The sequence below is a fragment of the Pagrus pagrus genome, assembly GCF_965226575.1.
Source record: "Pagrus pagrus genome assembly, chromosome: 12".
Taxonomy (NCBI): Eukaryota; Metazoa; Chordata; class Actinopteri; order Spariformes; family Sparidae; genus Pagrus; species Pagrus pagrus.
In genome coordinates, this window is record NC_140196.1 from 12,964,627 (window position 1) to 12,990,532 (window position 25,906).

Sequence of the window (25,906 nt, forward strand, 5' to 3'; positions counted from 1 at the left end):
GTCTTAAGATTTTTATCCCCTCCCCTCATCTTGCCCTTTACCATTGACCACCATTTGACCACAGCCCCGTGACAGCTTTACAGTATGAAATAGAACTCATTGTTGTCTTATTCAATATGGCTTCCCTGAATAAGTCCATAAATGCATTAGGGTCCTGTGTCTCTCCCTGTTGTTCAGACTTAGGTGAACTGGCGTTCAACCCGGCAGCGTTGTAAAATGCAGATTGGGTTCACTGACAGGCCTTCCATTTTATTACACAGTCATGAACGGCATTGTAAACTGTCACTCGTCCTTCACTTTCATTCACTTATTCTATCAGGGGGAACAGCCATGAGAAGCGATCGCTGTGCTCAGCGCTCACGTCGTCAAAGAGCTGACTTTTTTTGTTTTGGCCATCAGGATGGAACATTTCTTACAGCCTATAAACACGGTGAAATGATGAAAATATGGATTTATGTGGTCACCAGTTTAGATTTGGCATTTGAACTTTAACTTTGCAAAGGATGAAATCAGGAGGAAACTGGATATTGGATCAGTTTTTTTAGAACAATCACTCACAGATGGCGAGAGATTATATAAACTTAATTAAGAATCAATGTAATAACATGAAACATTTTAACCTGCAAATGTCCTCACAGCAACATCGTTTCAGTCAGCTTTATTGAAAACTTTCAGAAAGACAAAAATTACCAATTGATTAATCTTTCCAGTGAGTTTCCAAGCAACAATAATACATGTTGGTAAAGTGAACTGGTTTAGGACAGCTGGTTAGATATTACCCTGAAAAATACTTCATTTTCACTATTTTGTTAAGTTTAATAGACAAAACAATTAACTCAAATAAACAATTAAGAGGTGTTTTCAAGCTTCCTTCCATTCCCAAAAGTTTGACTGCACTCTCCATTTTTTTTTAATGTATTCATTGAAACAGTTGACTGTCGTGGAGGAGGAAAGAAACCAAGAAAATATTCACATTTAAGAAACAGGAGTCAGATAATTTAGCCCTTTTTTTAAATAAGAAAATGACTCCAACCAATCAATTGTCAAAATAGTTGCGGATTAATTTGATAATTAGCAACAAATCGATTAATTGATTGCACTGTAAAATCTGACAAAGGTGACCTCAAAATTGCCAAGTAATTTCGACTAAAGTTGTTCACTTTTAAGCTCATACATCTTAAATTTAATACTCTACTTGGTGAGTCTGATGTGATCAGCTTCCTTCCTGAAATGTACAGTTTAGTCATTGCCGCTTTAATCTGCATGTCTAAACAATTGCTTTTTATTTATTAAAAAGAAGAAACAATGTCTTCTGAGTGATATTCAGGAATATTAATTATGATATACACCATAATTTTACTGTAAACAAATGATGTCTGAAGAAGTGTTGAGTGAGCGCCCTTTAACAAGGCTTGTCTTCCGTTTGTGCTGCCTCAGTTATCTGTTTGGTAGCCCTGTGCCATTAAATGATGCCGGCCTTTGTCCGCGGCTGAGATTTAGTTTAAGGTTAAATGCCTTGCCCTTAAACTCATCCGCTCGGCCAGAGTGTGTGACAAGGTCACCACTACACAAAGCCTGCTTGTCCCCTAATGAATTAGTGCTACAGTTCCTCAGTCCCTTCAGCCCCTCGCAGGCCTTCCCAGCCTTGCTGCCCTTTCACACACACACACCCCTCGCCCCTAATTTTGAAATGAGTTTTATAACTGGACAGTAAACTTCCAGTGGCTTAATGATGATGACTTCTTCATCTGCCCAAATGCTCCTTTTGTCCACCCCTCCTCAGGCCTGGAGCCTGCCCCCGTTCCCTCTGGTCACACCAGGTCTTAAACCCTGGTTCACCCCACTTTATAGTTCCACAGATAATCCCCTAGAACACACACACACACACACACACACACACACATGCACATGCACACACACACCCACCCTCAGGCTATTATCACCACTGAGCCCTGCTCTGTCTCCTTCTCCCTCTCTTTCTCTCTGTTGCTGCCGACTTCAGCAATGGCATTCAGCTGGAATGTTTGCTTTTGTTTGTGTGGCCCACTGGAAAGCCATGAATGACCTCAGCTCATCTGCTATCCTCACTAGCACCGATTTGCACTTCAGGGCCCAGCAGGTAGTCCCGAGGAGCGGGAGGAGGGGGGAGTTTCGAAGAAGCTCGTGGGGCTTTTATAAGGAAATTAGAGCCGTGGACTACCACCCGGATAGTAAACAACAGTGCGAGTCCTCACACCCTTGGCGTCAGGTAGCCCACGTGAGGAGAGGGGATTCTGTTGCGGGAATTTTCACATGGTGGCAGCTTCGTGTTCTTGTTTTGTTTTTTGACAGTTGAGCTGCAGGATTGTTTTCTTATTATAAGAGTCAGACGTGCTATTTAGCACCTCGGTTGCTGTACTTCCTCCCCACCTGATGCTCATCTCTCATCTCTTGATTTGTCGGTTGAACCTCATCTGCAGAGCAGTTTCCCTACAGTGGCAGAGCCTCTACCTGCAATGTTGAGTAATCAGTGGAAGCCATCCAAATGTGCTACATTTGGTAGGGTGCACGATCTGATATCGTTTACATATATTATATATATAAGTGTTTCTCCAGGACCATCAATGCAACTGACCAAGGACATTTTGTGATGTCATAGCTTATGACTCAGGAAAAAGACTGGGAAAATACCCACTTGGAAGAATTAAATTGCCTGATTTTGAGGCAGCCTTTCTAAAAAACTACAATGTTTTTTAGGTTTTCTGATGCCCTCAATTTCTGATTCCAGTACACATCCAGCTTGATATTTTGAATAAAGCTTTCCCTTCATTTTTAACATTTTGTTTGGGACATTTTGGTAACTTATACACTAACATTATCACTAAGAAGGCATGTTTAACTTAACCTGATTCGTTAAGCGCTTGGCAATAGATATGGTTGCATTTCTCCGGCTGTGTTTTGTGGTAGAACAGTGTTCGTAAGTTGATGACTTTTGATTTGTGGTCCACCACAATGCTGCATGTGATACAAAACAGTCCATCCCCGCTTTGTGCAGAACATCAGCCTTGTCTTTAGCGGTCTTTTTTGTTGGTAAATGTGAAACGTTGTTGTCATGTCTGAATCTTTACAACCACGAACGAGGAAGTGAGTTTGGTGACGTACATGTATGGCTCAACATTTACAGGAAACTACAGTGACTTAAAATTGGTTGGGATTGGACAATGGTCAAGTCAAGTCAAGTCAGTTTTATTTGTACAGCCCAAAATTACAATCACACACACAGTGGGCCTTACAATCTGTACTGTGAATGACATCCTTTGTCCTTGTTTTCAGAGAACCTAAACAAGTAGTTTTGTTGCCTTAACTTAAACAAACTACAACAGAAAACCAACAAAAAACTGCAATTATTAACCGAACTAAATCTAAAAACAGTAATGCAACAGTACAATATCTTATCGCTGATCTCCCAAGTGAAAGTCCCGTGCTAGACCTATTCAACCACCACAACCTGCTACCAGTGTGGACAGTATGGATCATCACTGCGAGTGTAGACCACTCGCAGTGATGATTCTGGAGCTACATTGATGATGATGTGGTTGGAACATTCGACACGATGATATCAGATCAATCTAGGTGGACACTACTCAAACCAACCGCCTAGTTTCACTGAGTCGGCTAAAACAAAGCTGTGACGCTCCTCTGGGAATCCCAAAAAAGGAAGAACCCTTCTCCCCCTACATTTAAGACCCCCCCCCCCCTTCAGCTGATTATGTGACTCGTCTTTCCTCAGGTGGCGGTGGCAGGGATACTTCCCCTTTGTCAGGGACTTTAGCAGGAGCTCAATGCAGCGGTGAAGGATGGGCTTGGGGGCGGGCAAGCATTCAATCCACACTCTTTTGTTTTTTCGCACAGTGTCTTTTGAGGCCAAAGAAAATGCAGGGTTTACTCATTATCTCCATTTTAAATGGGCTATATAAGACAGGCCATGTCAAAGTCAGGGGCTTAAAGATAAATCACACTGACAGCTCTTTTCCCCCGTTTGAACTTGTGGCTGCGCTGGTATCGGATGGATCATTGTAGAGATTGATAACTACAGTTAATATACATTTCTATCACTTAAAGATGTTGAATATAAATCGGTGGCGCTACCTGAGACTCACCCATGTTTCCCATGTGTGGTCTAAATCAGCAATAGCCGGACAAATTTCACAGTCAAACTCAAGCCCAATGTTTAGACAAATGTGGCTGATTGAGAGAAAATGAGTGCATGAGGACTAATGGAGGCCCTGATTGGCTCGTGTGGTGGTTTACAGCAGGCCTCACACTGACGGCGCCCTAATATAACCATTGGAGAGGAGGTGAGAAGAGCTGCACACAACTTGATTAAAACAACTGTTGACTGTGTCTGTGGTAATGAACTGGAACATCAGTCTCACGGCTCAGTGAAGCAAGAAACACGGGTCAGTGAAGGGAGAGCGAGAAGAATTTATTACAAGCATGAATTGCCGTCGTTATTTTGTGTTTTGAATTCAAGCAAAAATCCAATTTCTGTACAGTTCTACTTCAATTCAATTTTTTACTTTTGATGGATCTAATACATAAATCTGAGGGGACTAACTGGTATGAAAGAGAGACCTAAAATCGCTGGGTCATGGTTAATTGTGAGTGCATCTTCCCAGTCATCAAGTAGATGTGAGTTTACTCAGACCTACTGTTTACCTGACAAATTCTTGCAGACTTGCTTGACATTAATTAGTCGGCCGGAAAACAGATGCAGAAGCCTTACAGGGTGCTGTACAGTTGATGTAGTAACCAAGTTCCACAGTAAATGATGCACATGTTGTACCGTATTCAAGCTGTTGAATTAATCACCAAATATTTTGATCATTGATACCGACAGAACCCTTTTATACAATCAAGCCTAACCCAGTATCAAATAAACACATTTAAATCCGCTACATCCGGATTTTTACTTGGATCTACATCAAATTGTACTCATTCATACTGTAGATACCAGCCACCTTAGTATGCCTGATTTTTTTTTGTATAATTTCCAGAGAAATACAAAAACAACAAAAATGTCAACAAACCCCCTATCTTGCAACGTTAAAGTAAGTGAAAAAAAACATTCCTGGACCCATCCCTTTATCCAAATCCACACCAAAAGTTAATGGGGTTTATTCTGGGTTGAGACACATCCTCCATCCACGTTTTGTGGAAATCAGCTCAGTAGTTTTGTGTAATCCTGCTGACAAATCAACAAATTGACACCCACAAAAAACATTGCATTGCGTTCGGAAATGTGAGTACTTTCTGTCTTCTTTACTCCTCTATGACAGAAAACTAATTATGTTTGGGTTGTGGACTAAACAAGATATTTTAGGATGTGTCTTGGGCTTTGAGAAACTGTGTTCAACATTTTTCTAACATTTTGTCGACCAAACAACCAATCGATTAATCCGACAAAGAAAATAGTAGTTAGTTGAAGCCCTGAACTGCAGTCTAAACAATGTCGTAACAGTTTACAGTTAGACTTGGCAATCTGACAGCTGGTTGTGTTTACGATTCAAAGTCAAGAGATAGTTGAGTGTGTTGCAAAGATTCAGCAACCCTGACCGGAAACAACAATGAAGATTTGAAACTGTAATTGTTGATATTGGATTGTAAATCCTTAATATAGTGTCAAAATACAGTAAGTTCTATGACTCAAGGGAATCGAGTCTTATATTTCGAAGCAAGTTTGGCATTGTGCTCAGATGTTGTAGATGTGACACATATGTAACTTCACATACATACAGTATGATCAGTCTTTCCTGGAAGTGAGCACCCTTTCCATCTCAGGATAAGGTACAAGCAGTGATCACTTGGCTATGATGACATACAATCCCCAACATCTGCCTGCGCCTGTTGATTTGTGGTGCATTTCCGTTTATTTATTTTGACCAGATGAGCCCCTTGGTATTTATAGCGGGAGTAAAAGCCCAGTGTGGGGTCAATCCCTGACAAGGCTACCAAGACAAAATGCTCAGGCTGACCTGACATTCTTGTCTCCATTTTGCTGGGGATGGACTCTTCTAGGTCTGAATTGGCCCCTAATAAAATTTAAAAAAAAAGAAAATCCAGCGTGGCAGTGAGATTTAAGCTCATGCATGAGAGCGAAAGTTTGATGTCCAGAAAATGCAAACTTCCACCTGACGCTGTGCCCGCGGAGGACGACTCGGCGTGCTGGGGGTCACGCGTGGCAGGGCGGCGTGGATGTGTGGCTGCGGGGAGAAGTGGGGCTTCTTCTTTGTTTCCCCCCACGACTCTGCAGGCCTCCAAGAGCATCTGTCACCACAGGGGGTCAGCAGGGCCAAGATGAATGAGCCCCCGGTGGATTCCCTCCCTCCTTGGCAAATGGCACAGGACAGAGGAGGGCATAGGGGACTAGGGGGAGGGGTCTGTGGTTATGTCTGTGTGTGTGTGTGTGTGTGTGTTTGTTTGCATGTGAGTGAGAGAGAGAGAGAGAGAGAGAGGGCGAGAGAGAGAGAGAGGGAGGGTTTCTGCTGTACTGAGGGGAAGAGTGGGATTCCCATTTCTTTCTATCATGACAAAGGTGACTTGAGACATACCAGAGAAGAGTGAAACTCCATATGCTGCCTGGGAATCAATCAATTCTTTCCAAAAGGATTTATTATCTACAATGGACTATTTTTGAAAGAAAAAGAAACCTCACATTTGGAATTTACCGCATTTAATTTGGATTTGAAGGGCTCATCGACCGGTCGTCATGGAAGGTACAGGAGAAGCTTTTTTAAAGTGTGTCACATGTGGCCCTGATGTAGCATTAATGAGATGGGCTTTTTGCACCTAATTTAGAGAACATGGAGAGATGTTTGTCGCCCCCCCTCCCCTACATTTCTCACCCCATCCCCCTTTTCTCTCATGTCTGATGGGCAGTGGCTTTTCACCACCACTGCTTTTCTAATGTTAAGAGTGTGCTGAGCTCTTTCCCGCATTTCAACTATTGGTATGGACTTTAAATGTTGAAGCATAACAATGAAGGCGAAAACAACTAAGATATTTATCAAATTTTCATTAACATTTGCTCTACGACTTAGGTGAAAAGAGGAAAAAGCTAATTTAGTCAGTGGGTAGCTTTAATTAAGTATTTTTTAAACAAATGCTAAATTAACTCTTTTTATTTCTCTGTAGTTGTTTAATTAGCTCAATTTTAACAACACCCAAGTGTCAAGTTTATTTGTTTGGACACTATCAACATCTTTGTACCTCTATTTCTCAAATATTTATAAGGAATGTAGAAAATATTATAGAGGTATTTCTTCAAATTTATTAAGAAAATGTGTTGGCTTTGACCTGAAGGATTTGATGAGTCAGAATGTGTGAAACCATGTAAAAAAGGCAAGTTTAATCCTGCCTCTCTGCCTCTATTGTAAACAGTAATGTAATTAAGCAGTTGAGGGAGAAACAATAGGAGGACTGGAGAGAAAGGAAAGGTTGGGCTGAAAGTAAGATTGGCTCATTTGGAAAGAGTTCGAAATCTAAAATAATGTTTCAGATAAATCTTATGTAAGGTTTCATTTACAACATGTTTAAGGATTTAAATCACTATGCCACAATTGTGACCATTGCTTAACAATACCTAACAATTCATGCCAATTACAGGGAATTTAATGAAAATTAACATTCATGCCAGATTCATGAAGTTTTGGTTATTTTCTTTTATGTGCCGCATTGCCAGTAATGTAAACTCATTGACAATGGCTAACAAAACAGCTGCAGATAGCCTTTACTGCAATATATTTCATCTGAACAATATTCATTCCTCAAACTTAACATTAACCAACAATATTCTTATGTGGACTTACCAATCTTTGCTTTCCAATCTTTACTAATTACAAATAAAAATGGTATTTTTTGAAAATAATGAAGATGTACAGAGAAATATGAGGCTGATATCCTTTTTGATTACAGCTTTCAGTGTAAAATGTAAGTAATGATATCAGCACAGGCAGCACAGATGACTGTTTAAAGATAGATGTAAAGATACTCAAATGAGATATATATTTCTGGACTTAATGAAATCTTTATATGTGCATATATTGTGCTGTGTATATTACAGGTAGTGTATGATTTACAGATATTGGGTATGTATGTTTCCAGTTGCACTTAGGCTGTATGTGAGAAATGTGCCTTTAATGAATGAAAACCCAAACCAGCACGTGAGCCTAAACTTTAACTCAAATGGGATTTCTGGAAAAACAGGACCTTATTATGCACCCCAGGCTGGGCTGAAGTTGATCTCTAGGTTTACGGTTCCTTCATCTCAGGAGCCATCTGCGTCTCCTTCTGTGTCGTCTATCCTTCGCGACTAGATAAGCATCAAAATATTTCAAGACTCTGCTCCCTGGGTAATTAGCAGAGGGAAGCCTGTGGTTGAGAGTCATTCCTTTGTGGCAACACCCAGTGCAAGTTGTGTTGCAGTACTTTAGCTAGAATAGTATATTTCGAATGATCAATGCTACATTGAATTCTCATGCAATTTTCTTCTATCTTAAATAACATTTTCAGTCGCCCAGAAGGTAAAAGAGTGGAGGTTTCTGACATATTGACATTTTTAGGTTTACACTGAGTGGCTGTTTCAAGCTGGCTAATCATTCACAAAATAAGGTCCAGTGAATGCAAGTTGGACCAGCTTATGTACACTTGCTACGTGAAGGACTTGGACCCCAGACCAGCTTACATGAATAGCACCAAACAGTCAGAAATGAAGACAGGGTAGATTGTGACAGTCAGTGTTTAGAAGGGGAACTTTGCTTATGTTATATCAGAGCCTGAGTGGGTAAACAATCCTTTGTCAAAGGGTCAAAGTAACTGGCAGATCCATTCAGAGTGGAGTGACTTTGTGTAGCGAGGGCAGCTACAAACTAGAAAACCCAATTGTGTTTTTACGAAAATAGCCCCAGGGTTGTGGTATCACATAGCACCCTTTTTAGGCCTGTAATAGTGAGTACATATGTCATGGTTTGAGCAGCTCTTAACGTTTGGCTGGCCATAAGTGCACCCATTTATATTGTGAATTGGTATGTTCTCTGGATTGTGGTGACCTGCAGTGGCAGAATATCTGTAGCATTTCGGAAAACAGCTCATGTTTTTGGCTTTCCATTCAATAATATAATACCTCAACATTGTGTTTTATCTTGCAGAAAATCGCTTATACTACCAAGGTCTAACAAACTTATTTTCTTGATTCAAGTGATAAAACCTTTAATGGACAAGATTATTTGAACTTTTATTAAAATTTTTGATTAAAAAAAAAAAAAATCTTTTTAGCACAGGGCTGAACAATCGATATATTATGAAAATCACAAAATGGCCAAAATTGTAAAATGTGTCACAAAGCACCATTATAAAGAAGTACCATAATGCTGCACAGACTTCCTGGTCAAACAAAAACATGTTTGCTCAGTAAAGACCCAAACATCGTCAAGACTTTAAACCTTTTTCTCAGTGAAAATAAAAAATGTGATGCATTGTGATGATTCTTTTGCCTTAACGTTCAGCCCTACTTCAATGATTTTCCATAGTAAATTGTTAATTTCTCTTTTTTAATGAATTAAGATTAAAATGCAACGTACTGGCTGCTGAGAGGAAATCTAGCCCCGGTAGGCTACAGCTTATCTTTCAGGAAGTAAGAAATGAGAAATTTGTCGTCAGTGACCTAACTTAAGATCTCCCTTCTCTCCTCCAGGTCTCGAAGCGCTGAGTGAAATGTGTTTGCTGAAAGTTTCTGCTGAGTGGTAGCGATCCAGCATGTAGCAGAGGTGAACTGGTCCCTTCACGCCTGGGAACAATCCAACAACGTAAGTCGCCTTATTGTTTTTTTAAATGCAAAGCTTATGTGTTAAAAATGCAGCTGTTATTTCAGACTGTCTACCTTCTCATATTTTCTCCGTCTCAAATCCACCGAGTGAAGATCAGGCTAGTTTATTTTGACCTGGGGTCACATTCATACAATCTGTTGATGCCACCCAGGAGCTGAATGGCCTTGACTGACCATCTGAGAGGCAGTTTTAAAGCCACCACTCAGTGATGTGAACGCCCACTTTCAGCCACGAACATTAAACTGCTTCTTCCCGGAAGAGTCCACTCATTATGTTTGACAATCCATCAAGCAGACTGCAGCCGCTGACTCAACTGAAATAGCCCCCCTCCCCTGCCACTGCAGCTGACCTTAGCAACCACCTCAGTCACACCCCAGAAACACCCGTTAAGCGACCTCTGTCGCGGCCAGGCTTTGTTTTAAGTCGAGCAGGTGATAAAAGGTCGTTTTCTGTGTTCACCTCCGGCCTGCGCGAGGTTAATGACAAATCTGTCCATTGAGGCTTGAGGGTCAGCCAGCCAAAGAAGTCTCCGGAGCCTCCTTTGACTTGACAATCGAAAGAGGCAGCCACTGCTTTAAAAACGCCCTCAGGCACTATTTACCCTCTCTGTCTTTGTTTCTCCGTGCAGCCGCCTTCCTCCATCAGTTAAGCAAGAAATACTGTAGCTTCATTCTGTTAAGCTTCTTATCTCTTTGACAGCACAGTCAGGCACTGTTAATCTTGTCTTTTGTCTGGGTTGGTCAGATTCCTCCCCAGGAAGGTTGTTAGATAAACACGGGATCTGGAACCTGTCCAGGCGTGGGTAAGATGAGCGCTGGGAGGAGGAAGGCAGCTCCAACTTTTATTCCAACCAAGCCCATTACTGACAAATTAAAAAGGTTCAAGGTGTCTGTGTGACCAGAAGAGAATGTGTCTAGTAGATATTTATTGAATGACTGACATAATCATATGTTCATCATTATTATTCTTATCCTGGATGAGTGCAACAACTACGGAAATGTGCTAGGGTCAGAAGTGAGGATACAAAATTAGAGGAGGACTTTTTTTTTCATGCACTTAAGTACAAAGTGGAGAATAAAGTCGACATTTCAAGATTGAAGTCCTTTTGAGACTACATCAAACAGCGCATATGACTGCCTCAACAAAATTGCTGTGTATAGATGAATTGGTGAATCTGTACTTCACAATCGGCTTTAATAACAAAGAAACAATTTCTCTTTTAGCTCATAAACACAGCAGAGTTTTCAGTATTAGGACTTCGAAGAGATTGTGCCGAAAACTGCGTAACTTTCATTTTACAGCTTGTAAATTTTGCCTGTAAAATATGAGAAGTCAGTTAATCGGTTAGACCGTCAACATAAACAAAAGTCAACTATATTTATAACTTAATTCAGAGTTTCGGTTCTTTTTTGGCAAAAATGCCCGATGATCAGTAGATTTGCTGCAGTTTGTTTGGGTTTTAGACTTTTGGTCATAAAACAGAACATATTTGTCTTAGCTGGACATGTTTCACTCCTTTCTGACATTTTATAGATAAAACAACTGACCAGTTAGTGAAGAACAAAATCTGTAGATGAATCAATAATTAAATAAATTGTTAGTTGCAGTCCTAATGAATTTTAAAAAGTAGTCGTAATTAACAAATCTACTGATCTTTAATTAAAAAATAAACCTTTTGTTGGCCTTTGTTAAGTGCTAAATAGCTTAAATTATTTCAGTTTTGCATCATGTCAGCTACATTTCTAATTCAGCCATTGTGCACCTTTTAACAAAACAAATAATGTGTTTAAAAGGTACATCAGCAGCAACTCAACACATTTTAAATCATTACTGGACTCTGAGCTCAGGTTTTGGTCAGTTATATAACTGACTATCATTGAAACTGAAGCTGCAACATGACCTTGTCATGTAAGTGTTTCAACAGCTGTGGAGGATCTTTGTTAGACATGAAAGAGGAGTTGTTCCCAAACAGCTGAAGTCTTCAACCTGGCCTCCACTTGGCTGCTCCAGTGTTGATGAACCACAGCTCTGGTCTGCACCAGTCAAATGTAGTCCAAGGACAGACATTGAAGGCCTACCTGGTCAAACTCATGTGTCAGGAAAGAAGCCAAAGCTCCCTTTATTTTCCCTTCAACTTTCGGCCCCACACAGCTTGAACACCCTTGATTACTGGCTCAGTATTAAAAACAAATCCAGTGAAATGTTATGACAAACCGAAAAGAGGGAGTTGAGTAGGAAGCTCCATTGTGTAATGAATGGACACCATGATGTAGAAGAGGCACTGGTCAGTGCTGCCTTTTCACCACATTAGGATTGCTTTCTTTCTCTCTTTCTTTCCCCCCTGCTCTCTCCTTTGAGACGACATGCTCAGCCCTCTGTCCAGCTGCCACCTGCCACCAGAGAGCCAGCCAACCTCGGGCCCACACAGCCGACCCCGGCAGATGTCACGGAGTGGACACTGGGGTGGAGGGGGCAAGGGGGCAAAGCAGCAGGACAGAAGGAGAAAGAGCCAAAAAAAGACTGGAAAAAGCCATTGGCCTTGGCCATTATGCTTTGGGCTGACGTAGAGAAAATCTTTGCATGTGTGTGTGACTGCAAGCAAACATGGTTGAGTGCTTATGAGAGTCAATTAATGCAATAGCCTCTGGTTAACCTGGAAAAATTATCACAGGACAGATGTCAAGCAATCTTGCTTGAAGAATCAACAAATCATTTCATGCCTGCATTCTTAAAATGGGAAGGATACATATAGGGATTTAATATATCGTCCTCGACATAGCTCCTCCTCCTAAAATGCAACTATACGTGTAAATACAGACAGCAAGAAGTTGTTTTCCTTGAAAATTTTCTGGTTTCTCTTGTATTGCAATCCGTTTCCAGTCCAAAACCTTGTCGCTAGTGCCTGTCTTTTAGTAGAAGAAGGCAGACTTTATTAAAGGATAAGTTCACCCCCATGCCAACGGAAAGTTGGGTGATACGTCGTTGTCCACAAAACATTTTTTGGAGCTTCACAGCAAAACAGCGTTGCGGCATTCTCCTGAACAACTGAAGGAGATGGGGACGTGTTTTAAAACGTAAAAAACTGACAAAAAGACAAGGTGGTATACACAGTCATCTACACACAAGTATTAATGTGTGGAGAGCTGTCAGATAATTGTGTGAGACACCTGTTGCCAGTTTGCTGTCTTTGCTATTCTGTGTGACTACATTCAACATAACTAATCAATGCGTTGTGATAAACAGTACTGCGACTGCACATCAAGCTCTTTTCTCTTCGCTCTCACAGACAATGGGGAATTCATACGCCGGGCAGCTGAAGTCTGCTCGATTTGAAGAGGCTCTTCATAACTCTATTGAGGCGTCGCTGCGCTCAAGCAGTGGAGATCCACAGCCTATCTTCACACAGCTCTACCTTGATCCGGAGCCGTATCCTGGTAACGTGGAAGGTAGGAAACACTAAACCAAGATCTCGTCGTGTAATTCACTAAATTGACATAAAATTGAGTTCTTTCCAGGAAACACAATAGAAATTCATTAGGACTAAGTGAACCTGAAAAGAACAGTGTTCCTACATAATTATAATCCAGCTCTAATGAAAAAAAAATATTGAAATGTCCTTCAGACATGAAGCCGAAAGCTGACCTCCACGGACGGGAGCCGCCGAGCCAAGAGCTCACAAATGGCCACTCGTCCAACGATCTAGAGGAGCTGGAGGACGATGATGACTCAGACAGCAGCAGCCCTCCACTTCCCTACCTGCAGACGCCTGTACCTGACGGCTGCTGCACACTGGATGGTAAACACCACACCCAGAAAAGAAAAGCCTTGATAATAAATGTCAAAACACCACATATTTATATTTTAGTTTGAATGAAAGTCCTTCTTTTTTTTCATCCAATATCTCATCTGCTTCTTCTTCTCCCTCTCTTCAGGCTTCTGTCAGGCCGGCAAGGACCTCCGCCTGGTCTCCATAGCAACAGAGCCCATCGAAGTCCCAGCAGGCTTCGAGCTGGTCGGCGCCAAGTCCCCCAGCGTCCCCGAGCACATCCTGGTGTGCGCCGTGGACCGCCGCTTTTTGCCTGACGAGAATGGGAAAAATGCACTTTTAGGTCAGTGTGTCCCCTGTTCTGAGATAAGAGCGGAGGAGACGGATAACCATCAGCATCGTTTTAAGCGCTTGTTGTCAGCCTGTGCTGCGCATACAGCTGCACTGGACTGTAAATAAGGTTTGTCAGAATAAGATAATAATTTGCTTTCTGTCATGTTACCCGCAGGTTTTTCAGGAAACTGTGTGGGCTGTGGGGAAAAGGGTTTCAGATACTTCACTGAGTTTTCTAACCACATCAACCTAAAGTTGTCCACCCAGCCCAAGAAGCAGAAGCACTTAAAATACTACCTGGTGAAGAGTTCTCAGGGTGCTCTGTGCAAAGGACCCCTCATCTGCTGGAAAGGTAAAAACACTCACGAAATCCCAGACTTTTTATTTCTGCACCCGTGTTACACTTTTATTTAACATAATGAGTCACAAATTTAAGACCAAAATCCCTAAAAACATCAATCTCAACAAGCTGATTGGGTTTTTAAGACAAAAAAAACATCGTGTTCGCCAGATTCTACATCGTGATATAGCATAAGCGTTGTCTTTTTAAGGTGTTACACGCTGCAGTGTTGTAATCATTTTGTTATTATTATTAGCCCATACTCACATGGCGGCCATCTTCCTCTGACATCAGGCTCAGGGTGGGAAGCTCAAACGTCGTAGTGGGAGGTTGCGAGTTGTATAAACGTACTAAAGCCGACTAGTTGTAATCATTTCACATCTTTCTGATTGATCAGCAACTGAAAAGGCAATGGATTGCAAAATTCTGGAGGGACATTGGACCATTTTTCAAGGTTAAACAACGTGTTTGATAAAGTTCTGTTAGACAACAGCTAACAGTAGCATCCAACCACTTCCTAGCTAACTTCACCATTTGATACACGTTACACAATATAATAGGAAAGGAGTTAAATTCACTCTAAAGTATCAACCCACATCTTGGACACCTTTATTCAAAACCTGGAAGTGAAACGCTAAAACGATAATGTTGGCTAGTAAGTGGTTGAATGCTAACGTTAGTTAACGAGTTGTCGAATATGTTGTTTTACCTTCAAATGTGGCCCGTTGTCCCTCCAGATTTTCATTGTCCATCATATTTTCAGTCAGAAACGGTGAAATTATCACAATTTTTCTTCCTTATAAAACTTGTAACCTGGAACACAGCAGCGTAACATTATCCAGCATTTGAGCTTTCCACCCTGAGCGTGACATCAGAGGAAAATGGCCTCCGTGTGAATATGGTCTTCCCTACAATATGGTCGTAATATCCATATTGAGGTATTTGGTCAGAAATATGGTGATATTTGATTTTGTCGCACATTCCTAGCATTTATAAGTGCTTTTTGAGGAAATTTCAAAATATTCAGATGTAGAGGCTCGTCGTATATCATTCTTACGATGATGTGCCATTGCACACTGCATATGACAGTTCTGCCTCTCTGTGCCTCCACAGAATGTAAATCCCGTCAGCTCTCCAGCAGCGCATCGACGTCGAAGCCCAGCTCATCCTCGTCTCTCAGCAGTAAAGAAAACGGAGGCACCAGTGGACACAGCTCCTCTCCCTTTTCCCTCTCAGGTGAGACTTCACACAGCACAGAAGCACGTCAATCCACTCCAGACTGGATGTGTAGATTAACCTCAGTATTTCAACACGTGAGGCATTGTATCTGTTGGTAAATGCTCTGTGTTGTTGCTGTAGAGACAGGTGGTGGTGGTTAACCCCGGAAACGTATTACGTGAGCGTGGTCTGACACTAGAAGCACGACTCTGCACTCAGCTGTTGATTCAGTTCATGATGAAGGGGCGGTTGTGTGTGTTGCGTTTCGTCTCTCGCTGTTGGTGTGAGGCTTTGGTGTTTATTCCGGCAGCATACTGACATTTCATTTCATGTTATTTTTCGGATAAAAGTGAAATGTTGTGTATTTTAGCATGCTTCTTTACAGAACACATCTTAAGGCCGGACATGTCGGGTAAAACATGTTTGTTTTTTTCATGCAATGGTCAATTTTAAAATTTTGCACCATTTTGCTTCAATAACATTTCTCCTTTTAAACTCAGGGGAAGAAAATGTCCAAAATACACCTGTAGGCGTTTATTTTAAAAACCAGAGGCAATCCAGGCACTCCAAATATAAGAACATGTATCAGATAAGGAGGGAAATATTTAAAAGCCTTTATGTGGCTAGTCTTTAGAATATGAAACCATACGATTTCAGAAAAACTGTAATAGAAAAAATGATTGATTATGATGATATCTATAAACCTGTATTACATTGCCTTAATTCTGTCACTTTCTGTCATTGAGGTCATGACACGTAAACATTGTAACAGTGTAATGTAATGAAGCCCTGACTCATTCACTCAGGTGAACTAAAAGCTAAATGTCACATGATGAAGAGGCAGATGCTGCTTCTCTTCAAGGAGACGCTGTTCTTCTCTGACCTCTCACAACGGGAGCTTCTGTTCCCTCTGTGATTGAAAAAAGCTCCCAGGCTTATGCTATCGATTTGTTCTGAACCTGGAAGCTGCCTGTCAGCAGAGATCTCACACTTTAATGTGTGAGACGGCCGAGCTGTAGGGCTCGTCGTCTGCCACCTCCAGGTACATCCTGCTCCTGAAGAGGTCGCTGACATACAGTTCCCTGCTCTCAATTTATCCTGAAATGATTAATGAAATCGGGAGTGTTTGTATTGTGCATTGGACATTGGATACAGACACAACAACTTTCTTTGATAGATGAAGGCCAGAAGCGCCAGAAATAACCAATCAGGGGAACTTTGGCCGTTGAGGCTACAGTTTTGTGGCCAAAGATTTGTAACGGGTCGATGGACAAGGGAGCATCACGCACCAGCATGGCAGGGAGTTGTTGAGTTATAGATGTTTTTTCATGATAAGCTCCTGAATCTTTTGTTTTTATCTCCAGATTCTCCGCCCACCAGAGTGACGCAAGCATCCTCTGTCTTTTTCGGGAGCCAGGACCTCAGCAGAGACTGCAGTTTCCTCAAACCTCTGGCGTCCACACCTGGAAACAAGACCTTACCGATAGGTGAAGCTCGTTTCAGATCCCCTGGAAATGTTCATGTTGGTTTACCAGCCAATTACATTATTGATTTTATTCCCCCTCTACTTTATGCTGTATTATAGAAACACACACAATTATATACTCCACATACATTTTTGGTCTCATCCAGGCTTTGACACTTTCAGCATAAGACTGATGTAGACTGACTCATCGCTGACCATGGAGCCGAGATTAACATCTGCCCTGGCCTGCACACAGACACACACTAGCCCACGTATACACACATGAATCAATACTGAAGGAATGCTGTAATGACTTTCTAAGGCCTTGCTATCCATTAGCCCCTTTAAAAGGTTGTGATATTGACAAGCAAAGGCTACACGTACCGATCAATGTTTTAACGTATTGCAAACATGGTGAATATATGAGATTGGAAAATGTCCACTGCGGTCATTGGCAATTGACGTTCATGTGTAAGAAATCAATATACTACTGTTTTCTGACTTGTACTGACTCATTTTTATGTATAGCTCAGCCTCTGCTGATGGCTGCAGTTGTTAAAATATGTTTTATTTATGCGTTAATTAGCTACTTATCATTTTTTAGCCAATTCCATTTCCAGAGGATGACTACTAATTATCCTGGTGGTCAAATGAATTCACCTCTAGCGCCATCATCAGGTCATAATTAGGCTCACGACTAAATATCTGCAAATCTAATAACCCATCAACCTCAGCTGTGCTTCGTGTTTTGTACTAAGTAGAAAATGTTAGCATGCTAGCACGCTCCACTAAGAGTGTGACATTGCCACTGTAAGCATGTTAGCATACTGATGTTAATATGTAATTTAGAGTAAACCTGTGTCTACGTATTTAATGGTTGTTTCTGCAACCATTAAATACATCGTGTCACGGTTCATATTACTCGGCTTTAGTGGGAACTAAAAATATATATTGGATACCTTTAAAGGTGCAATATGTCAGAAATTGAATGGAGGAATATACAAAAATTTACATATTTTTTCATGAGAACGTGAAGAAATAGATGTTTTTATGTCTATGTTGCAGAGATTTTTTGCCGAAGTTAGCATGCTAACTAGCTACCCCCAACATTTCTTCACTGCTACGAGCTCCCACTCCAGCCCACTAGCTGCACGGCTAACTGAGCTGACTACCTAACGGCAGCCACAGTTAGCCGCAGTTATTTGTTTGTTTGGAGTATTAATGACAGGTGGCCAATTCTTACGTATTGTACATTTAAATTCACAGAGAATATTTAGCCTGGGAGCACAAAGAAACAGGAATTATTCAAGATTGCAATGTTGTAGACAGGCAGTTGCTTCACATCCCATGATGATGTTGTTTGCGAATAAAAATGCACGTTGACAAGTGCTTTGAATGAATTTCTCAATCGAGGATTTCTGTGACACTCCTTTAACTGTCAACCCTGCATACTCTAAATGTAGAAAAATATAAAATCTTTACTATTTCTTGTGTATTTATGTGTTTGGTTTGTGTCTCTAGTACCAACAGCTCTGAGGGTGAACGGGCCAACCAATGGTCTAGGAGTTGATGGGCGTCCTCCCTTACTGAGCCCCTCCCAGGTCTCTTTAGGGCCTCAAGTTCAGGGGTACCGCACTGCTGACTTAGGAGACAGTCCTGGTAAGACCTTCACTAAAATAAAGTCATAGAGTTTTAGAAGGGGAATATGTTTTACCTCCACTACCTCCATTTTCCTTCTTTTTTTTCCTGTATTGATGTTTTTCTGTGTGTCTGTTTTTCACGTTCAGTATCCTCTGCCATGAATTCGGGGCCTCCAAAGAAGCGTCACCGGAGCTGGCATCCTAACTCGTTGGTACCTGTCCCACCGACAGCCGTTCCCGTGCCAGCCATCCGGCCGATAGTTTGTTCTCCAGGTCAGTCCAGGGTGGCTCTTTGAGCTAAAATGTATTCGGCCACAGTCATTTTGAGATGAGTTGTAAATTGACCCTCGCATGTTACGTGATCTTCTTTTTTAGCTCATTTCACTGTGTGTGCAGAAGTGTGTCTCTGCATAGACTGTGTCGATTATCAGCCCTCCACTCCCTCTGGTTTGGGGAGGAGTACACATCATCCCTGATGTCCTTCTTGTTGTCAGGGATGATTCACCAAGTGTCTCCATGGAGATAGAGCTGGAGAGTTTATTGGCAGAAACTATTTTCTTAAAATTGCATTATTAAAGCCACGTCATGTTATTATGGTCAAAAATACGACCATCATTTCAACTAAATTGCCTGACCTGATTTTTATTCTTTCATTTGTTACAATTCTGTGAAGGCAGCACAGCAACCCCAGATATTACTGCAGTCTTTTCTTGCTAATGTAAAACACAGACATGTGAAACCAAGGTCATTATAGTTAACTTAAAAAACTAAAACTACATGTGGAAAAAACTATTTAGTGAAGCACTCAGTATTCAATATCTGCGGCTAGGTGTCTCTCAAACAAAACACTGAAAACAAAAGATGTATTTTGATGACGTTGTGAAGTAGCGTGGGATCATGGGAGTTGTTGCCCTCATCCTTGAACAGCCATCATCGCAAAAAAAAATCCATCTGACGTGACATGTTAGTTTTATTCATGTTACGCTTAGTCACATTGGCTGACAACCCAACAAAATTTTTATAACGTACGCATAGTCATTTTTCACTCTGGTTAAAAAAGTTTTAACATGTGATTTTCTTCCCTCCAGGTTCTGTATTAGGAGTGTCGTCGCCTCAGGCGCCTGTACCAGGAGTCATTCAGCCTCAACCTGTCAACGCTGGAGACACCGTCATCGTCCCCGACAACCTGCTCAGCTCCTCAGGAGTTCGCCCTGTCATCCTCATCGGTACGAGCTTCACTCCTCTTCACTCATACTGCCAATTACGTGTCATCCTGCAGGGCATAACACAGCATTATCAATCATCAAGTAAATTATAAAGTTTCAGTCATCATAACCATTTTTGATACAAATTATATGAATGTTTCCATCGTAAAAATTGGTTCAGTTCCAGTGAGTTCGGGTAGATTAACCCTGCCTACATGTAGCTTGTCAGATATAGCGCTAATTAAACTGACAATAATGTTAAATTATATCACACTGCAGGCAGAAAATCTAACACATGTAAAAACAAATTGTAAATCATCCCCTTTTTTTTTACTTCTTTCTCATTATTGGTCAGTTTGCTGTGTTTAGATGTTTAAAAAACTACATTGTTTTCATAATAACAAATTGAAAGTGTTACAATTCAAATATTAAGCTGTTGTTTGTGGCGACTATATGTTTCAGTATTGTCTTATGGTGTCTTTTCTCCTCAGGGCATGGCACTTTACCTTATTTCTATGGGAATGTTGGGGACATAGTGGTGAGCCCCCTGCTGGTCAGCTGCTATAAGAGCAGCCAGCTGACGGAGAAAACCCTGGAGACGTTGGGCCTCAACAGCAGCCAGCTTCTCTGTGTGGAGACGATGATCCTGCTCACTTTACAGTATCTTGCACGCTTAGGTGAGCAGCAAACGCACACACTTAAAACAAACCCTCACTGTCACTGAAAGCTTAACGCACACGTTGGATGTGTGCGGTTTTAAAACACACAGGGAAGTGGGGTGGATGACCGGGAGGGGCTGTTGTCTTATTTAAACAGAAACGTCGCTGGCAAAACAAATATCTAACTTTGATGTTTATCTTGTTACATTTGATATTCTACAAACTCCACATGACCGAGCCGAACTGAAGTACACTTTTCTACGAAACGACCCATCACGTTTAAATCTCTCCCGCAGGCTCGGAGCAGATTCCTCTGAGGGAGGAGCTGGAGCAGATCGTTTTGAAGGCCATGCTGTGCTGTCCCGGGGGTCCCGCCATCTCCCCGACCCAGCTGCCCTGGTTGGCTCGGCTGGAAGCCAGCGTCTCTGGGGGCAGCGTCCAGGTCGTGGTTACCCATAGCTCTTTGGGAGAGGGCATCTCAGAGTCACTCCGTTCTCTCAGCGAGGGCCCTCACCACCAGCAGTGCCTGCCTACATATGTAGTCATTATATGCGCCTCTAAGATGACCGGCAACGAGTTCTGCGTGCTTGTTTTGGGTGAGTGCTGCTTCGTTATCTGCAATCATTAAACCTGGTCGTTGCGTGTGCACAATATGTATGTTAACATTGTTATAATCTCATTTTTTATTAATGTGTTGGACACAGGAAAGTACCAAGCGCGGGCCTTAGCTGAAGGCATGCTTACGACCAACGAGTTTCTGAAGGAAATCAGCTACGAACTCATCACGGGGAAAGTCAGCATCCTGGCATCTCACTTCAAAACCACCTCACTAGGTGAGTGCTGCGTCCACACAGCAGCTGTTTATGGTTTATAGTTGATAAAATGGATGGATGATAATACTGGTTAGCATAAGTTAAGATGAACTGTCTGATAAATGCCTTTTATATTTCACAGTGACTGTATATCAAAGATGTGGAAAGCTTTGTCTTGGCAGCATGTATCCGTGGCTCTGTGTCCTGATGTGACTGTTTCTTTTCAGGGGACAATCTGGACAAGCAGCTGGTGCGATACCAGCGCCGACGGAAGGGCCAGGTCATCCAGCCCTTTCAGGGCGATGTCACTGACTACATCCACTCTCAGGAGGCTGCCAGCATGTCACCACCCTCAGACAGAGGTTAGACTGCTCTCCGACGTGCTCGCTGTCTAAACTGCCTGGTCCACGTGCCAGGGGCAGCGAAAACATCACTGTATATTCTTCTTCTTATAGTGTATATCATTATTCTGCTGAGCCCACTGGTGATTTATTTGTGCTCCTCTTTTTACTGGCATCCCAGTCAGGTGGACCTTAAATCTAGACCATAACCACACTCTTATTAGTCAGATGCTTGAGGTCTAAATGTACTATAAGCAGCACATGACAAGATTCTCTCATTTAATCATATCAGTATTTGTCATTGCTGGCAATATTCTCCAAATTTCAAACGTCTGTATTACTTGTGGTCATTCTTAATTTGCTGCACATTAAATTGACGCCTGTATTAATGCGTATACCTGCATGCTTTGTCCCTCTTTATCCCCTTGTAGCAGAGCTGTTGACCAAGGTCTTTCAGATCTATCCGACCCAGCTGAGTGTGGCCCGGAGCCTCCTTTCTCAAGTCTGCTCCATCGCTGACTCAGGGACCCAGAATCTTGATTTGGGGCGTTTTTGTAAAGTGGACTTTCTCGTTTTGGTCCCTCCATCTCACATTCTGGTACACCAGACGGCACAGCGCATCCGACAATCAGGTTTGTGTCCACGGATGACTTTTCCAACTGCCCAGATGACATATTTTCAAAACTTTATTTTTCAAATGTGTCTTTGCTTTGCTCAGGAGTGCTTGTGGACCTGGGAATCGAAGACGCCTCCTTGGCCTATCAGAAATCAGACAAGTACGTGGTGCGTCTGGACGGTGACGTTCACGCCAAGATGGAGGCCTTCATGAGGAAAGTCAAACAGAACCCCTACACGCTGTTTGTCCTCATCCACGACAACTCCCACGTCGACCTCACAAGGTAAAGCTCCTCCAGGACACAAGTTGCTGACGACATTTTGCTCTGTGCCGTGGGAAATATGATTGTTATGGCTACAAATGTAGCCTCCACCTTTTTTATAAACTGATTAAAGTGGAGAGAAGAGAACAGCTGCATGGAAGTGAAAACGAATACAGCACAGAGAATCTATTACCTTGAATTTTGCTCAAACGTAGGTCAGATACTTTCAGTTTCCTGTTTTTATTAGACATATTTGGGTCTAAATGATGTTTGATCAGTGATGGAGGAAGTTTTTTACATTCGAGTTTTTAGGATCCTCTGCATCTTTAAACCAAAACTGATTTTTTTTCACTACCAGAAACATAAAATAGATCACTTCCTGTTTCCCAGAGGATTTTAGGAATGACCTACACACTGGACATAGCAAATTAAAAACCATTACAAACCCTAATGACCTTAATTGAGCTGTTATTTGCGTCCATAACATCTATGGTATGATGTGCACAGGAATCTAGAGTATCCATCACACTTTCAAACTCTTTGCCCTCCTCCCTGTCCAGTGCTCTGTCGGGCTCTGTGTGCCACGGGGAGCTGCAGGGTTTGGCCGACCGGGTGGTAAACTGCCAGGAAGTCCTCGATGCCATGAACCTCCTGGTCCTGCAGGTCAGCTGCTTCCCATACACGCTGCAGACCCGCCAATCCCGCATCAGCATCCACAACGAAGTTCATTGGCCCTCCAAAGAAAGTCTGGTGAGTGTTGATTTAACAGCAAAAAGCCCCCCCAAAAATCATAAACACTATGTTCTTTTGTGATGTTAAAAATCAAACAACACTAAACGTTTAAGAGACATCTGAGCTGCTTTATATCTACGTTTTGTCGAATTAAGACTTCAGCTGCGAGCAGATGCCAGTTTGTCACAGTTGTGGTTTAGCTGCTCCACCTGGTGTCCCAAAACTGCAATTACACTCACAGGAGCGGGGACTTCATCCTTACTGACCGTTGAGATATTAAATGAGATATTGTTCTGGCATTTTTGCTTTCATTTGACATTTGTGGAAGTAGATAGGAAACATCTAGAGAGAGAGAGAAGGGCATTGCTTGCTACAAAAGCTAGAATCGCTTCAATTGTGACACCTCCGGCACACTATGACTGTATGCACCATACAGTGCCCATACAGAGTCCTCAGAATTATATTTGGTCTGCTTTTAGGTAATTGTGTGTCTGGTCATAGGTCACGCTCTACTGTACTATTAGTTCTCATCATTATATTGAGCTGAACACACAGTGATGTTGTCTGGATGATGATATTTAGAGCTGTGGTTCCCCAACCGTGACAGTTAACAAGACAGTGAAGCAGATGAAAAATAGTGATTTCTCTCATCTTTGCTTTTGAATTGGGAAAAATAATAAAGTGGAAGAATTTGTTCAGCTTTCAGATCAGATGTCATTCAGTGAGATTCATTATGTGCTTATTAAATTAGCGCCACTTTTCAACACACTAGTTTTGGTGCGCAAATCTCGACGCGTTTTCACGGGAGATGCAGTGATAAAATGATTTCCCTATTAATTGGGCTTAAAATGTCACAGTTTTGTAACCATAAGAGGCTCAGCTGTACCAATTGTAGTAGGGTCATTATGCTACAATGAGAACAGGAGCGTTATCACTCACCAAAACAGCCCTCAAGAGCAGAACACCTACATAAGAGATGTTCTCAATTTATTTATTTCACTTTTACTGAAACTAAAGCAACTGTTAAAAAAAAAAACAAGGCATGTTGTTGAGAGATTAAAACCTCTAGATAACAATGCTCATGTGATTTTATACATCTGTAGTGTTGTGAAATAAATGAAAGCATTATAATCATGAAACAGGGATTTTTTTCCCCATCAAAATCTGTTATAGTTGCATCTCGAGTGCCCGTCACAGCTCAGTCAGCTATCATTTTCTTCCAGCAGGGGGAGCAGTCTCCTAATGATTTGCTGTACTTTGGCCTGAGGGACTACAGCAGATCCCTGCAGTGGGGCGTGGCCAGCCCCATCCTGCGCTGCGATGATGCATTTGAGAAGATGGTCCACACGCTGCTGGAGAGGTCAGTATGGTGTCATCACTGAGAAATCATTAACACAGAGGGCTGCTGGCAGATTATCAAATAATCTATAGATGTGCTCTGTTTTTTTTCTCTCAGGCAGTGAGCACTGTATGTTTAACATGAAACACAAACATGTCGAATTGAATCATCATAATAAGTTATTTCTTTATCTGTTTGTGTCCCAGACATCCTCACCTACACAGCATGGTGATCCGCAGCTACCTGCTGATTCAGCAGTACACAGAGGCCATGATGGCCCTCACCTCCTCCCCGTCCCTGAGAGACCACATAACCCCAGAGACCCTGGCCATGGTGGAGGACCTGATCAACGCCCCGAGCAGAGAGGGCTCCCAGGGCCGGGGCCACATGCTGCTGGTTCGAGTCCCCTCACTACAGCTGGCGATGCTGGCCAGGGAGCGGCTGGAGGACGTGAGGGACAAACTGGGGCTCCAGCTGTGCTTCGCCGTGCTGCTGGGAAGCCCCGCCACTGAACTGAGCCTGCCCAGAAACTTCACCAACCGCCTCAGGGTGAGAATGAAACCAGTCACATGCATCATTTCTTTTAATTTTATTTTTTTCCCCTAAGTTTTCTATGAGGCATTTGAAATATAAACTGTTTTCATTACTTTCAAGCAAGGTGTTTTGGGTGTAATTACTTTATTCACTTCTTTAACATCTCAAACCTCATTTTAAACCACTATTAGACAACAGATATCTCCATTGAAACCCCACTAGTCACTGTTTATAGGTTCTATTGAACAGTGTGACTCATATATCAGATAATATGGAAACTTTTCTTTCTCGACTGATAGCTTTAAATAATTACATTTGTACTCAACATTTGTACTCAACATCTTCAATATAGTAAAAGAATATCAGTCCAGTATCAGTTGTTGGTCTAGTTCTAAATGATACAGACGTAACCAAACAGTGTGTAAACACGGTGTTTTGCTGTAGGCGTGGAGAGGCTGTGAGAATGAAGACTGGGTACCGCACACTTATGAGGATCTGGAAGGGCTGCCCTGCATCGTCATCCTCACGGGGAAGGACCCTCTTGGAGAAACTTTCCCCAGGTGAGCTCACACATCAGGATTCCCCGATCACAAGTCAAAAACAAGAGTTGTCAGGAAAGCAGGGAGAGGGGGGGGGGATGACACGGGTCAGATCCTATAATTGGGCCACGGTGGCGAGGACACAGCCCCTGTTCATAGGTGGGGAACGTTGGTAGTACATTTATCCTGCATTGAAATCGTTTCAGCCCTCACTATTTCTTTTATTTATCCTCCAGGTGTTA

At 42.1% G+C, this 25,906-nt stretch overlaps 1 protein-coding gene across 5 annotated transcripts in view; it reads left to right on the top strand.

Moving 5' to 3' along the window:
• The window catches only part of greb1l (GREB1 like retinoic acid receptor coactivator), a 46,103-nt gene that overhangs the window by 11,929 nt on the left and 8,268 nt on the right, over positions 1-25,906 (top strand). The window contains exons 1-21 of one of the 5 annotated variants that reach the window (XM_084368112.1): positions 6,606-6,755; positions 9,731-9,842; positions 13,150-13,309; positions 13,486-13,659; positions 13,796-13,972; positions 14,138-14,314; positions 15,416-15,538; positions 16,885-17,007; positions 18,507-18,644; positions 18,773-18,898; positions 19,714-19,851; positions 20,322-20,507; positions 20,786-21,085; positions 21,194-21,322; positions 21,529-21,663; positions 22,074-22,274; positions 22,361-22,541; positions 23,081-23,270; positions 24,476-24,612; positions 24,798-25,140; positions 25,570-25,685. In XM_084368112.1, the coding sequence (XP_084224238.1) occupies positions 13,153-13,309; positions 13,486-13,659; positions 13,796-13,972; positions 14,138-14,314; positions 15,416-15,538; positions 16,885-17,007; positions 18,507-18,644; positions 18,773-18,898; positions 19,714-19,851; positions 20,322-20,507; positions 20,786-21,085; positions 21,194-21,322; positions 21,529-21,663; positions 22,074-22,274; positions 22,361-22,541; positions 23,081-23,270; positions 24,476-24,612; positions 24,798-25,140; positions 25,570-25,685 (3,251 nt within the window). In that variant the 5' untranslated portion in view covers positions 6,606-6,755; positions 9,731-9,842; positions 13,150-13,152. Of the gene's footprint in view, positions 1-6,605; positions 6,756-9,730; positions 9,843-13,149; positions 13,310-13,485; positions 13,660-13,795; positions 13,973-14,137; positions 14,315-15,415; positions 15,539-16,884; positions 17,008-18,506; positions 18,645-18,772; positions 18,899-19,713; positions 19,852-20,321; positions 20,508-20,785; positions 21,086-21,193; positions 21,323-21,528; positions 21,664-22,073; positions 22,275-22,360; positions 22,542-23,080; positions 23,271-24,475; positions 24,613-24,797; positions 25,141-25,569; positions 25,686-25,906 lie in introns of those variants that run through there. The other 4 variants (XM_084368111.1, XM_084368114.1, XM_084368113.1 and 1 more) reach the window with 4 other exon arrangements.